We start from the raw sequence: 15,924 nt of genomic DNA, 5'->3' as shown, positions 1-15,924 counted from the left end.
TTACTTATGCATAAATTATACATCTATAATGTTTTATGAATGATGAAACAACTGGAAAATGTGTCTTCAAAGAAACTTTTAAAGAAGAGTCTGTTATTCTACTTTAGGGCTCTACACTCACACAAACAGACAGGAACATGTTACTCTTCAGAACATTTTTAACAGACAGTTAAACTACTGTCTATTAAAAATATTCACACAACTAACCCTAGTTTAATATGTAATTTAAGACATTTTAAATGTATACAATCATCGCAAGATCATTGTTTCACACTAACAGTCAGTACCTCGTCCCTGGTCCCTCCTAGTGTCTACATTGTTGAGTCCTTGGGCTCCGTCGCTCGCCCTAACAATCTCCTCCCTGTACAGTGTCACCGACCCCTCCCCTGTCTGACTACCCTCCTGTCACCGTCCCCTCCCCTGTCTGACTACCCTCCTGTCACCGACCCCTCCCCTGTCTGACTACCCTCCTGTCACTGACCCCTCCCCTGTCTGACTACCCTCCTGTCACCGACCCCTCCCCTGTCTGACTACCCTCCTGTCACCGACCCCTCCCCTGTCTGACTACCCTCCTGTCACCGACCCCTCCCCTGTCTGACTACCCTCCTGTCACCGACCCCTCCCCTGTCTGACTACCCTCCTGTCACCGACCCCTCCCCTGTCTGACTACCCTCCTGTCACCGACCCCTCCCCTGTCTGACTACCCTCCAGCCTTCAAGCCCCAAGTCCCTCCTTTACATATTTGTGTCCCTCAGTAAAGACCCTTTGATTTACTGTCTGTCAGCCTCACTCTGTGTGAGCATTTGGGTCCACTCGCTCTACTTCCCCTTAACAGCTGCTCAGACGGAGCTTCACAGAGGAGGGGGGTGCCCCTCGGTCGTGACGTCAGACTTCCTCGGTAAAGGTCTGACGTCACGTAAAGAACGCCACCTGCGTTCAGCAGGGTGGAACGTTCACGGCGTGTTTTGGGGAGAATGGCAAAAACATAGGATTTTAGCCCTTTTCTCTCTAAATTGGGGACTCATTTCAGTAACAGAGATACAATGGCATGGATTACTATATTGAAGATTATATAAAACATATTAAGACTCGTTAAATAACAAAAACAGCACATTTATTTTTGCCATGAAATCTTATCTCAGAATTCTGAGATAATTAACACAGTAATTCAGAAAAAAGACAGGCTTATTATTCCATAAAAACTCAGAATTCTGAGTTAATTATGTCATTAATTCAGAAAAAGAAGAACAGAATTCATTTTCTCAAGTGAATTTCCAAGTATGTTAGGTGGCATACATACAATGATTACGTCTAGGCTTGTGACAACTACTACACTATTTAAGAATCAGCTGAATGTCTGCTGATAGTAAAATGTTATTATGCACATAAACTGACCTGAGAGTTTCCAGTGTACAGTGTGGACTCCCCAGTCCAGCAGAGAGCAGCTTCACTCCTGAATCCTGCAGTTCATTGGTACTCAGGTCCAGCTCTCTCAGATTAGAGGAGTTGGAGCTGAGAACTGAGGCCAGAGCTTCACAGCATCTCTCTGACAGATCACAGCCAGTCAGCCTTCACACACAATAAAGTGAAAAAAAAGGTAACAGATATAAATCAAACATAATTGATTGTTTTTTATGAAATGATTAAATAATAAAAGTTTAACTTGCTTAAACTTTTGGAATGTGAATCCAAAGTTAAAATGTGTCTGATAAATGTTATCTGTGCATAAAATGTGTCTTCAGAGAACCCTTTTATGCTGGTTCTGTTATTCTACTTTACTAATTATAAACTATCACTTTCTTGTTACAGTCATTAGTAGATGGCACATGTAATGTACAGTTTGCACATTATGTGAAACTGACCTTAGAGTTTCCAGTGTACAGTGTGGACTCCCCAGTCCAGCAGAGAGCAGCTTCACTCCTGAATCCTGCAGATCATTGTTACTCAGGTCCAGCTCTCTCAGACTAGAGAAGATGGAGCTGAGAACTGAGGCCAGAGCTTCACAGCATCTCTCTGACAGATGGCAGCCAGTCAGCCTTTAAACAATATGCAGTTGTTTTAATTATACATCAATTATACATCTATAATGTTTTATGAATGATGAAACAACTGGAAAACGTGTCTTCAAAGAAACTTTTTAAGAAGAGTCTGTTATTCTACTTTAGGGCTCTACACTCACACAAACAGACAGGAACATGTTACTCTTCAGAACATTTTTAACAGACAGTTAAACTACTGTCTATTAAAAATATTCACACAACTAACCCTAGTTTAATATGTAATTTAAGACATTTTAAATGTATACAATCATCGCTAGATCGTTGTTTCACACTTAACAGTCAGTACCTCGTCCCTGGTCCCTCCTAGTGTCTACATTGTTGAGTCCTTGGGCTCCGTCGCTCGCCCTAACAATCTCCTCCCTGTACAGTGTCACCAACCCCTCCCCTGTCTGACTACCCTCCTGTCACCGTCCCCTCTCCTGTCTGACTACCCTCCTGTCACCGACCCCTCCCCTGTCTGACTACCCTCCTGTCACCGACCCCTCCCCTGTCTGACTACCCTCCTGTCACCGACCCCTCCCCTGTCTGACTACCCTCCTGTCACCGACCCCTCCCCTGTCTGACTACCCTCCTGTCACCGACCCCTCCCCTGTCTGACTACCCTCCTGTCACCGACCCCTCCCCTGTCTGACTACCCTCCTGTCACTGACCCCTCCCCTGTCTGACTACCCTCCAGCCTTCAAGCCCCAAGTCCCTCCTTTACATATTTGTGTCCCTCAGTAAAGACCCTTTGATTTACTGTCTGTCAGCCTCACTCTGTGTGAGCATTTGGGTCCACTCGCTCTACTTCCCCTTAACAGCTGCTCAGACGGAGCTTCACAGAGGAGGGGGGTGCCCCTCGGTCGTGACGTCAGACTTCCTCGGTAAAGGTCTGACGTCACGTAAAGAACGCCACCTGCGTTCAGCAGAGTGGAACGTTCACGGCGTGTTTTGGGGAGAATGGCAAAAACATACGATTTGACCCCTTTTCTCTCTGAATTGGGGACTTATTTCAGTAACAGTGATACAATGGCATGGGTTACTATATTGAAGATCATATGAAACATATTAAAACTTATTAAATCACAAAAACAGCACATTTATTTTTGCCATGAAATCTTGTCTCAGAATTCTGAGATAATGAACACAGTAATTCAGAAAAAAAGAGCGGATTATTATTCCATAAAAACTCAGAATTCAGAGTTAATTATGTCACAAATTCAGAAAAACAAGAGCAGAATTCATTTTCTCAAGTGCATTTCCAAGTATTTTAGGTGGCATGCATACAATGATTACATCTAGGCTTGTGACAACTACTACACTATTTAAGAATCAGCAGAATGTCTGCTGATAGTAAAATGTTATTATGCACTTCAAGTAAACTGACCTGAGAGTTTCCAGTGTACAGTGTGGACTCCCCAGTCCAGCAGAGAGCAGCTTCACTCCTGAATCCTGCAGATCATTGGTACTCAGGTCCAGCTCTCTCAGACTAGAGGAGTTGGAGCTGAGAACTGAGGCCAGATCTTTACAGCATCTCTCTGACAGATGGCAGCCAGTCAACCTTTAAACAATATGCAGTTGTTAATTAGTTGTTAATTATACATAAATTGTACATCTATAATGTTTTATAAATAATGAAACAACTGGAAAACGTGTCTTCAAAGAAACTTTTTAAGAAGAGTCTGTTATTCTACTTTAGGGCTCTACACTCACACAAACAGACAGGAACATGTTGCTCTTCAGAATATTTTTAACAGATAGTTAAACTACTGTCTATTAAAAATATTCACACGACTGACCCTAGTTGAATATGTAATTTAAGACATTTTTAATTCATACAATCATCGCTAGATCGTTGTTTCACACTTAACACACTTTAGTCAGTACCTCGTCCCTGGTCCCTCCTAGTGTCTACATTGTTGAGTCCTTGGGCTCCGTCGCTCGCCCTAACAATCTCCTCCCTGTACAGTGTCACCGACCCCTCCCCTGTCTGACTACCCTCCTGTCACCGACCCCTCCCCTGTCTGACTACCCTCCTGTCACCGACCCCTCCCCTGTCTGACTACCCTCCTGTCACTGACCCCTCCCCTGTCTGACTACCCTCCTGTCACCGACCCCTCCCCTGTCTGACTACCCTCCTGTCACCGACCCCTCCCCTGTCTGACTACCCTCCTGTCACCGACCCCTCCCCTGTCTGACTACCCTCCTGTCACTGACCCCTCCCCTGTCTGACTACCCTCCAGCCTTCAAGCCCCAAGTCCCTCCTTTACATATTTGTGTCCCTCAGTAAAGACCCTTTGATTTACTGTCTGTCAGCCTCACTCTGTGTGAGCATTTGGGTCCACTCGCTCTACTTCCCCTTAACAGCTGCTCAGACGGAGCTTCACAGAGGAGGGGGGTGCCCCTCGGTCGTGACGTCAGACTTCCTCGGTAAAGGTCTGACGTCACGTAAAGAACGCCACCTGCGTTCAGCAGAGTGGAACGTTCACGGCGTGTTTTGGGGAGAATGGCAAAAACATACGATTTGACCCCTTTTCTCTCTAAATTGGGACTCATTTCAGTAACAGTGATAAAATAGCATACATTTTTATCATATTATATATATTATTAATACATTACTATATTGATGATCAAATAAAACAAATGACCACGTTTAAAACCAAAAAATGTAGTTTTGGGTTCACTGGTTCTTTAAGGCTGATGAGCAGCAGCTACCGTACTCCATAGAGGGGAGAGCTTCTCTTGGGGTTTGGAGGTATCTCGTTAAATCACAAAAACAGAACATTTATTTTTGCCATGAAATCTTATCTCAGAATAATGCGATAATTAACACTAATTCAGAAAAAAAGAGCATCTTATTATTCCATAAAAACTCAGAATTCAACATAATTATGTCGTTAATTCAGAAAAACAAGAGCAGAATTTATTTTCTCAAGTGTATTTCCAAGTATTTTAGTTGGCATGCATACAATGATAATGTCTAGGCTTGTGACAACTACTTCACTATCTAAGAATCAGCTGAATGTCTGCTGATAGTAAAACTTCATTATGCACATTAAGTAAACTGACCTGAGAGTTTCCAGTGTACAGTGTGGACTCCCCAGTGCAGCAGAGAGCAGCTTCACTCCTGAATCCTGCAGATCATTGGTAATCAGGTCCAGCTCTCTCAGACTAGAGGAGTTGGAGCTGAGAACTGAGGCCAGAGCTTCACAGCATCTCTCTGACAGATTACAGCCATTCAACCTTTAAACAAAACAAAAACAGACAAGAACATGTAACTCTTCAGAAATTATATCCCTATTAACATGAAGTTGGTTGAATGTATGTCAGTTCAGCTTTTATTTAAAGGTGAGATATTATACCACCGTGGTGGGGTCTGGTTGCAGACTCATGGGGGATTCTGGGAGCTCCACTGTAGAACGGAACCTCCACTGTCTACGACGCGCCTCCAGCCACTCTGCTGCCCCCTATTGCAGTATTGGACTAGTACAACACTCCAATCGACCACATCTCTTGAGAGGCTTGTAAATTATACAGATGTAAGTTTGTCATGCTTTGATGATAAACGAGTTACAGAGTAACCGTCTTTCATTTGACTCTTGTCGTGAATAATTTGTTCAGTGAAATTTGATAAAATACGTAAAACGTCCAATTACGGAACATTGCAATACCCTGATGTTTCTGCATTAGTTACGATCTATTTCACATACATATAGCGGTCTTGTTATTGTTTCACGTTGTTTACAACTTACTTCCTTATTCAAGTGAAGGTGACGTATTTCCGTTCTACAGTGGAGCTCCCAGAACCCCCCATGAGTCTGACACCATGGTTTTTTTCAAAATGGCTAATCACACTCACGCCTGGTGGTATAATATGTCACCTTTAAACAAAGTAAATATCTTTGTATCATACAACTATGTCTTTGTATACAGATATTTGTTATAAGTGAGAATATTTGTTATGCCTGGACCAACAGACATGTATTGTAGATGTTTATATTATTCTAGTATTATTGTGTTGCATGTGTTGAAATACAAGGTCTTAGAACATATACGGAAATGTTTTTGTATATTATTATATCCTTTAACTTCTAGTATTATGTATATTGTGTTCTGTATTGTAATACATGTTATTAATGAACCTACAGAGATGGATTGTATATTATTACAACTTATATTCTAGTATTATGTATTTTGTAATACATGTTATAAGTTAAACTACAGAGATGTTTTGAATGTTGATATAACTTTTATATTGTAGTACTGTGTGTATTGTGTTGTCTATTGTAATACATGTTATTAGTGAACCTACAGAGATGTTTTGGAGGCTTTGACCACTGGCAGCAGCCTCAGAAGACCCTCCTCTGAAGCAGAGTATTTCTTCAGGTCAAACACATCCAGCTCCTCTTCTGATGACAGTAAGATGAAGACCAGAGCTGACCACTGAACAGGAGAGAGAGATTCTCCAGAGAGACTTCCTGATGTCAGGTACTGTTGGATCTCCTCCACTAGAGAACGGTCGTTCAGCTCGTTCAGACAGTGTAACAGATTGATGCTTCTCTCTGGAGAGAGATCTCCACTTATCTTCTCCTTGATGTAAGACACTGATTTCTGATTGGTCTGTGAGCTACTACTTGTCTGTCTCAGCAGACCTTGTAGGAGACTCTGATTGGTCTTCAGAGAGAGGCCCAGGAGGAAGCGGAGGAACAAGTCCAGGTGTCCGTTCTCACTCTGTAAGGCCTTGTCCACAGCCTTCTCATAGAAGCGATCTGATTTCTTTATTTTAAGAGTATACCACCTGGATGGTTGTTCTTCTGAGATCAGATTGACACCAGTGTCGATGAAGGTCTTAAAGACATAAAGGGCAGCCAGAAACTCCTGGATGCTCAGATGGACAAAGCAGAACACCTTGTTCTGGTACAGCCCACATTCCTCTTTAAAGATCTGGGTGAACACTCCTGTGTACTCTGAGGCTGCTCTGATATCGATGCCACACTCTGCCAGGTCTGCCTCATAGAAGATCAGGTTGCCTTTCTCCAGCTGGTTAAAAGCCAGTTTTCCCAGAGAAACAATGATCTCCCTGCTCTCTGAACTCCAGTGATGATCTGTTCCAGCTCTCCCATGATACTTCCTCTCCCCCTGTATGGCCTGAACCCTCAGGAAGTGGCTGTACATCTGAGTCATGGTCTTGGGCATCTCTTCTTCACCCTGGGATGTTTTGAAGATGTCCTCAAGAACTGTAGCAGTGATCCAACAGAAGACTGGGATGTGACACATGATGTGGAGGCTTCGTGATTTCTTGACGTGGGAGATGATTTTGCTGGCCAGCTTCTCATCTCTGAATCTCTTCCTGAAGTATTCCTCCTTCTGTGGGTCGGTGAACCCTCTCACCTCTGTCACTATGTCAACACACTCAGCAGGGATCTGATTGGCTGCCGCAGGGCGTGTGGTTATCCAGATGCGAGCGGAGGGAAGCAGGTTGCCCCTGATGAGGTTTGTCAGCAGCACGTCCACCGAGGTGGACTCTGTGACATCAGTACAGATCGGGTTGTTCTGGAAGTCCAGAGGAAATCGACACTCATCCAGACCATCCAAGATGAAGACAACTTGGAACCGGTCGTATCTGCAGATTCCTGCTTCTTTGGTTTCAATAAAGAAGTGACAAAGAAGTTCCACTAAGCTAAACTTTTTATCTCTCAGTAAATTCAGCTCTCTGAAAGTGATTGGAAACATGAAGTCTATGTCGTGGTTGGTTTTGCCTTCAGCCCAATCCAGAGTGAACTTTTGTGTTAAGATGGTTTTACCAATGCCGGCCACTCCAGTTGTCACCATTGTTCTGATTGGTTTATCTTTTCCAGGTAAGGGTTTAAAGATGTCTTCACATCTGATCGGTGTTTCCTCTCTGGCTGGTTTCCTGGAAGCTGTTTCAATCAGTCTGACCTCATGTTCCTTGTTGACCTCTCCACTGCCTCTCTCTGTGATGTAGAGCTCTGTGTAGATCTCATTCAGAGGTCTTGACTCTCCTGCTTTAGCGATTCCCTCAAACACACACTGGGTCTTCACCATCAGATGAGACTTGATTTTATGTTGGCACTCATTAGCAATCATTTCTAAATTAAAAAACAACAGAAGAATGTGTGTTTATAAATAGTACAGGTCTTTAAAAGAAATATAATAGTCTCTTACGGCTCTGTTTTAAAATAAGAAAAACTTTCTAATCTGTTTTCTAAATAAGAGTATCTTACTGCTCTTCAGTGTGTCGGCCAGCTCCTCCAGCTTCAACTGCTTCATGCAGAGCAGTGTGATGTCTTCTACTCCCTCTGTGGCGCGCCTCCTCTGCTCCTCTTCCTCACCATCCACCTCCTCCTCCTCCTCCCTCTGGCTCTCTGAGCATTGTGGGTAATCTGGGTAGAGAACCCTCCAGAGCTTCTCCACCTCCTTGTCTAGAAAAGCGTGTGCGTTCTCCTTGATCCTCTGGAACAGAACAAACATCAATGAGAACTTTACTGTGAACTAACTGAGGACATCAGAAGCGTCTGTCCTGGATTCACGTCCTGCTGGTCTGAAGAGGGAAGGCTTGAGACTGTTAGCTCCAGACTGTTAGCTCCAGACCGTTAGCTCCAGACCGTTAGCTCCAGACCGTTAGCTCCAGACCGTTAGCTCCAGACTGTTAGCTCCAGACTGTTAGCTCCAGACCGTTAGCTCCAGACTGGTAGCTCCAGACTTTTAGCTCCAGACTGTTAGCTCCAGAAGAGATGTTGGTCACATGTCATGAACTCAGTGTTGTACATTTACACACCTTCAACTCTGTGTGCTGCTGCTGTACAGACTGACCACTGGGAACCTTTGACCTCCTCTGGTGTCTGTGGAGAACACACACACACACACACACACACACACACACACACACACACACACACACACACACACACACACACACACACACACAAACAAACACAACCAATACTTTCAGGAGATCTGACGGTGAGGAGCAAACATTAAGACATCTGAAGCCATTCTTAGGCCCTGTTTGGAAAGAGCTTTGGGGTAGAGGGATGACGATGGAAGGCTTCAGATTTGTACTTTCAAACCGTGAAAATAAGGAGAATTAATAAATTAATTTAAAATGAGATGTGAGTTTACAGGTGGGTTCTGAGACTAGTGCAAGAAGATCATCTGCAAATAACATTCCCTCTTGTTCCATCGCCCACTTGAATACGTACATTGTGATCCTTACAGATAGCTACAGCCAGCGATCTTAACAAGAAAGGCTGATAACAGATCTCCTTGTTTAAGACCTTCTTCATGTCAAAGGAGAAGAGATCATACAGTTTGTGAGCCACTGGGTCAACGAATGTTGGGCTGAATCCAATGTTTTTAAAAGCTGTAAACAAACTAAGCCGTTCTCTTCTAGATAAACAACAACAACCATCTGTGATTCAGGACTCAGGATGTTTGTCTGATGTATTTAATAATCTGACAGATCCTTACCTTGGCTCAGTAGGCTGATTTCCGTCTCCAAACCCTGCAGGTTGCTCCATAGATTCGTCACTCTTCATGGAGACACAGCTGGGTCCAGGGGAGTCTGCTCTCTGCTGCTGGACTCTTCTAGATATTTTTAGATTCAAATGTTTTATTGCTTTTCAAGTTATTACATTGTAGAGATACAATAAAAGTAGTTTAGGGCATGAAGTAGTCATATCTAAAGCTAAACGCTGGATATAATGGATTCATGAGCTGGAACCGTCCTTCTGGCTGTGTGTTCATGTGTAAATAGGATCTCCTCTCCCCTCCATGGAGCGTTCTAGTAGAGGAAGGTTCTCAGGAGGCCAGCTGGCCTAAGGAAGAGTTCCATGTCCACCCCCTGACTTTAGTTTACGTCCCAACATGACCAGCTGAGAACCTGAATATTTGATAGTAATGTCTAGTGTTTGGATGCTTTGTGTCCAGGTCCATATGTGTTTAAATAGTGGAACACTGTGGCCTCAGCTGGCCTACTGAGTGAGCAGAACGTCTGCATGAGAACCGGTCTCACTTGAGGGACTTCCAGAGTGGATTGCTGGGCAGGTCAACATGTTGGCTAAGTATGTTGAAAGACTAAAACGTTGCTGCTTCACATAAGTCCCTCAGTTTTCTTACACCTTTTTTATCCATGTTTTCCAAATGGTGATATCACATCTCCTCATAAAGCAGGTCCTACAAGACGTGCCTCATGTTGAAGGAGAGGAGATCAGACAGTGATCCAGGGAGCTGCACATGATGGATCTATGGATGCTGGACTGTGGCTTTTGGTCATCTGAAAGATTCTTACCTTTCAGATTACAAGATTCAATTTAAGTCTTTCCTTGAAACTGACCCTTCTCTTGTTGAGAGATCTGGGTATTTGATATTCAGACAGATTCTTACCTTGGCTCAGTAGACTGATGTCCATCTTTAAACCTGACAGGTAGGATCATAGAGTGGTCACTCTTCATGGAGACACAGCTGGGTCCAGGGGAGTCTGCTCTCTCCTGCTGCTCTGGGCTTCAACACAACACACACACACACACACACATACAGCTGTTACTGTTACAGCTGTGTGTTCATGTGTAAATAGGTTCTCCTCTCCCCTCCATGGAGCGTTCTAGTAGAGGAAGGTTCTCAGGAGGCCAGCTGGCCTAAGGAAGAGTTCCATGTAGAGTCTGGGCTGCAGACCCTGCCCTCCACCCCCTGACTTTAGTTTCCATCCCAACATGACCAGTGGCTCATCAACCTGCTGCTGGGCTGCTAGATGGTAAAGTGTGGAGGGGTCCTCTGATGTATACAGTCCAGTGGAGGAGGGACTCTCCTGACCCAGGATGGTTCTGGAGGGTAGAAACAGCCTTCCAGAACATTGGAACATTGTTCTCTCCCAGAAGAGTGTACCAACGTTCTGGTGCAGTAGCTCAGGAAGTACAGCGATCCCGGCTCCTCCTAGCTGAGTGTGGAGGTGTCCCTGAGCGAGACGCCTCACCCTGACTGCTCACCAGCTGGCTGTCGCCCTGGGTGGTCGACTCCGCCGTCGGTGTGTGAATGTGTGCATGAATGGATGAATGTTGGCAATAATTGTAAAGCACTTTGAGTGGCCACTGGTTAAAAAAAGCTCAGTATAAATGCAGTCCATTTACCATTTACAATCTGTGCAGATTTCACCGCCGGCCACTAGGGGGCAGCATTGGGTTAAAGACCGCTGACCGGCTCAGTTAGGAGTCACCTTATTGTGTTTGCCAGCATTACAGACGTTCCTGTTACGGAGGTTGAATATTAAGCTGTTAACATAATTCATAAGTTCCTGCTGATATTTATGTTAGACATGTGCATGTAGGAATTACTGGCTGTAGCTTATGTTGTTATTTTGTGTACTGCTGTAGGGCTTCTTCATCTTTGTCATTAAATAAGTAATCTGACATCGAGGAGTGTATTCCTTCAATCTGGTGGCACCTCCAACAATCAAGGGGTCTAACAACCTGCTCCATCTAGCTTGGACCGCTCCAGTACACATGATTTAGGGTTTTAAACTGACTTCTCTTCACATGTTATTACCATTATTGAGAATTCTGAGCCACTCAGACTAATGATGGAGTCATGATGTATCACTGCTGAGCTCTGAGATGGACAACAGTCACAGACAGAGAGATCCTCTTCTTACCTCCCAGCTTGGCTCTGGAGGACATGTTCCCCAGACAGAGTGGTCTGAGAGGTAGGACCCCCTTCCTCTCTCTCCTCATCCATAGTAGACTGGAGACCTGGACACAAACACAACTACAGATTGTTTCTCTGGTCATTCAGCGTTTGGTTATTCCCTGCTTTTCTAGAACCTTCTTATTGCCGCTCATTGCTGTTCATTGCTGCTCTCGGTCTCAACGAGGGGAAAGACGTGGAGACGCTGCCCAGTGTTTACTACAAACCACTGATAACTTTATCACTCACACAGAACGTCTCAGGGCTTCAAGTGCGTCTGCAGGGGAACCAGAAGACAGATACGCTCACTATGAGGAAATCATCCTCTGAGGTTTTCTGTCCTGTTGAACCGGTCTGACTGACGACCTAAACGGACCTCATGACGTTTAGACCACACCCACATCCCCAGATCTGGCCCTCTTCCTCACGCACAATGACAATAATGAGAATAGTACAATTAAAATGATCATTATGATATTAATAGTAATCATAACAATACAAATAATATAACTCAATAATAATAAGAATAATTGTAATACATATCATAACAATACAATTTCAACAAAATACTTCATTTTACAAGTAATAGTATTAATGATATTAAACATTAAATAATTAAATAATATTCAAATCCTTATTTGATGAATAGTTTTAATAAAGATGAATACAGTTTTCATGGCAATAAATGTTGCAGTACAAACCAATTAATTAACAATGTGAGAAGTGTTAAGTAGACCAAAGTTTACAAAGCAGTAACATTACATTACATTATGTTTTCATAAATATAACCTATGAATTATGATATGACGGAGCGTGGTGACTACAGTACCTCGTCTTCTCCCTGCTGCGATGAAGAGCTCAGCACCAAACCGTCCAACACAACAACAAGGAAAGGATGATGTGAACCAACCAGTTGGACCAGTTCCCCTCCCAGTTTAAACTCCTGTCAGACTAACCTCTTATTGGCTGCTGTTCCATAACTTCACTCAGTGATGAAGAATAACCACTTTATTAAAATATGAACGATGGACAGAGCTGTGATGTCTAGAAGCTCAGAGAAATACAAAGAGACACTTGATGGTTCAAACAGCAGGTAGAGACACTCTGATGCATCGCCTCACACGTCCTCCTCAGTTACAGAAAATAAATACCAGGACTTCATGAACACTTTACCATACATTAATGAAACATTCATTAACATTAGTGAATTAACTAACATTTAACTAATGGTATAGTAACTATTAATTAACGTTAGTAAATGCAGTAATAACCATTATTATAGCATGGGGAACTAAATACACATTGCTCACATGTGTATTTAGTTCCTATGGACATTGTTAGTAAACATGAACACCATAATTAAATTATTACTATTCATTAACTGTTAATGCTCATGACTGCATTAACTAAAGTTAATTAATGGTTAATTAATGCACCCTTATTGTAAAGTGTTCCCATGAATTCCATGAAGAGAGAAATGTAGATAAAGTAGAGAATAGAAACACGTGACCTAGAGAAGGCCTCTCCTGTGTTCCAGGTGATCAGTACAATCTCACAAAGATCAAATCCTCACCACACGTCTTCTTCCTCATACCAAACCTGTGGCGGCCGCGCCTCCATTCATACCATCACTCTGTTGATCAAACACAGCGAGACGGTGGCTGACCTTCACCTTAATGTGAAGGTCAGCTAACCTTCACATTAGCTGACCTTCACTTTAATGTGTTCTCATTGGAAAAGCATTTTAAACACAGAAGGTTAAAACAGTACAGGTTTATACCGGTTTAGATCTCAGCTTCTTCACTGTTTCTACTCAATTTTAAGAGTAAGAAAGGAAAAAACTGGACATAAAAGAAGAGAAATGTAATAAAAAAAATAATAATTATGTTAAATTATCATAATTATTATTACAATAACTGAATGTATTCAATAATGTGATAAAGGGTCCATAAGGGTGGCAGGTCCATGCTGTCTGATTCCTATGTGCTGGTCTGTATCTTAAGGCTGAGTCGGTTTCTCCCTGATGAAGATGTGTCTCATGGTGTCAGTCGGTCGTTAGGGCGGTTCCAGCAGCAGCTATTTCCTGGTGAGGCCTTCTCCTGACTGGCAGCCCAACTCATTGACATAACACATACCTCCTCTCGTTAGGAACGGTTTGGTTGGCATCAAGAGGTGCCAGTAACACGCCCTCTTGTGATGTCACAGTCTCCTCCCTCCTACTAGGGTTTTGTAGGTGTTGAGAGACGGTGACATCACCAGAGGGCGTGTCATTGGAGGACGTACATCCTCTTTTCAACACTACCTCACTGTCACTTTAATGCACTGCAGAATGTATGCCAATGTGTGTGTGGGGGTGTGGGAGGGTAGAGGGGGTTTCTGTGTATAGCTCATGTTTCATGTTGTATATTCTTTTTACAACTATTTATTTCATAAAGCACCAAGAGGACTGCCATCCAATTTCATTGTGTCCTGTGCAATGACAATAAAGAATTATATTATTCAATCGTTATTAGGTGGCTACTTAAAAACTACAACCTAAGATGGCTGCCGCACAAGAAGGATCCGGAATGACGGCGTTGTGTTTTTAAGAGTGAAACTACAACATCCAGGATGTGTTGGTATAAAGAAGAGACACAATTCAACAAGGAACAGTGACACACAAATATATAAACATCACATCCACAGGGTTGCCAACTTTTGGTTTTTGGCCGGAGTGAGACTCTGCTACTGGTCCAACTCTTTAACCAGTAGGCCACGGACGCATTAACTGTTTTAGAGACGGTGTTTTGGGGCTTTGTTCTTGGCCCCACAATAAATTAATTTGTGAATCTGTGCGTGATGTAGTGACATCAACTGCCCCCCATTAGGATTAATATAACGCGTTGATGATTTCCCAATCTAAAGAACTAGAGGTTTGATGTCTATATCTCGCATTTTATCATTCCATTATCAGGCTTTACAAGGAGAAAGGCCGTATGTTGACCGTTGTGTGTTTGTCTCCCCCTAGCGGTCACTGTTGGAACGCAGCCCCCAAAAAACACATCGGTCTCTAAAACAGTGAATGCGTGCATTTGTCTCCTGGTTTCTCCCGTTGTCCCGTGTTATTCACCCCGTTGTCTCATAGTAATATGTCATGTGTCACCGGTTGTGTTTGTCCGCAGACTTGTGTGGTTGTCTGCGACGAGGGAAGAACGACCCAGAGACACAGGACCTGCTCTCACTCTGGTCCTCTTTATTCTGGTACAACATGACGACGCACACGTTGTGTCAACAGTGTGCGACTGAAATCATGTGTTCAGACCCCCAGCTTAGATAGATTTATCTTCTTCTCTATTTTTGACTGATAGAAAAATACATTCCTACGTACATTCTCCATCAAACATGTGATGGTATAGTGGTGAATTACAGGTCATTTCCAACATGTTTAACGAGGCCTACCTGGTACACAACGATGACACACACAGCGTGTCTGTTTTCTTTGCGGGAATCATTTCTACGTTTCAGATGCAGGAGTGAGGCTGAAGACAGCGAGGCCGACTCAGAGCAGGGTTCCCGCTGTGGGTCCAGCGCTCTGCACAGAGGCTGCTGAGCGCTGACAGAGGGCTGACGTCTGAACACCGAGCTGGAGTCTGGGATGGGACCCCATGAGGGACGGGGACACAAGGGTTCAACCCCCTGGCCGCGCACAGACCCCCTGTTGAGGGGGAGCCCGCCTCCAGACCAGGACTAGGACCAGACCAGGACCAGACCAGGACCAGACCAGGAGGAGGACCAGACCAGGAGGAGGACCAGACCAGGAGGAGGACCAGGAGGAGGACCAGACCAGGAGGAGGACCAGACCAGGAGGAGGACCAGACCAGGAGGAGGACCAGACCAGGACCAGACCAGGAGGAGGACCAGACCAGGAGGAGGACCAGGAGGAGGACCAGACCAGGAGGAGGACCAGACCAGGACCAGACCAGGAGGAGGACTAGACCAGGAGGAGGACCAGACCAGGAGGACCAGACCAGGAGGAGGACCAGACCAGGAGGAGGACCAGGAGGAGGACCAGACCAGGAGGAGGACCAGACCAGGAGGAGGACCAGGAGGAGGACCAGACCAGGAGGAGGACTAGACCAGGAGGAGGACCAGGAGGAGGACCAGACCAGGAGGAGGACCAGACCAGGAGGAGGACCAGACCAGGAGG

General features: G+C 44.2%; 1 protein-coding gene and 1 long non-coding RNA gene across 3 annotated transcripts in view; both read right to left on the bottom strand.

The window, feature by feature from the left end:
- The window catches only part of LOC311350734, a 48,726-nt gene extending 33,241 nt beyond the window's left edge, over window positions 1-15,485 (bottom strand). Inside the window, exon 1 of the long non-coding RNA XR_014636686.1 lies at window positions 15,177-15,485. This is a non-coding gene — a long non-coding RNA (uncharacterized lncRNA). The remainder of the gene's footprint in view (window positions 1-15,176) is intronic.
- Window positions 4,683-8,943, bottom strand: LOC311350691 (NLR family CARD domain-containing protein 3-like; the record flags this gene model as incomplete). Of its 2 annotated transcripts, XM_084470758.1 has the most annotated exons (4): window positions 8,839-8,943; window positions 8,285-8,513; window positions 6,352-8,149; window positions 4,683-5,282 (listed from the first exon to the last, which is right to left on the bottom strand). In XM_084470758.1, exons 2-4 carry the CDS (start codon window positions 8,328-8,330, stop codon window positions 5,054-5,056), a joined length of 2,073 nt encoding a protein of 690 aa, XP_084326884.1. In that variant the 5' UTR covers window positions 8,331-8,513; window positions 8,839-8,943. The 2 variants fall into 2 exon arrangements, with proteins under 2 accessions (XP_084326884.1, XP_084326885.1); XM_084470759.1 differs by lacking the exon at window positions 4,683-5,282 and having other exon boundaries at window positions 6,348-8,149.
- Window positions 15,486-15,924: the final 439 nt, after the last annotated feature.

This window comes from Micromesistius poutassou (genome assembly GCF_964030765.1).
Source record: "Micromesistius poutassou genome assembly, chromosome: 7".
NCBI classification, from domain to species: Eukaryota; Metazoa; Chordata; class Actinopteri; order Gadiformes; family Gadidae; genus Micromesistius; species Micromesistius poutassou.
The sequence above is the reverse complement of the archived record's forward strand: the minus strand, read 5'-3'. Positions and strand labels throughout refer to the sequence as shown.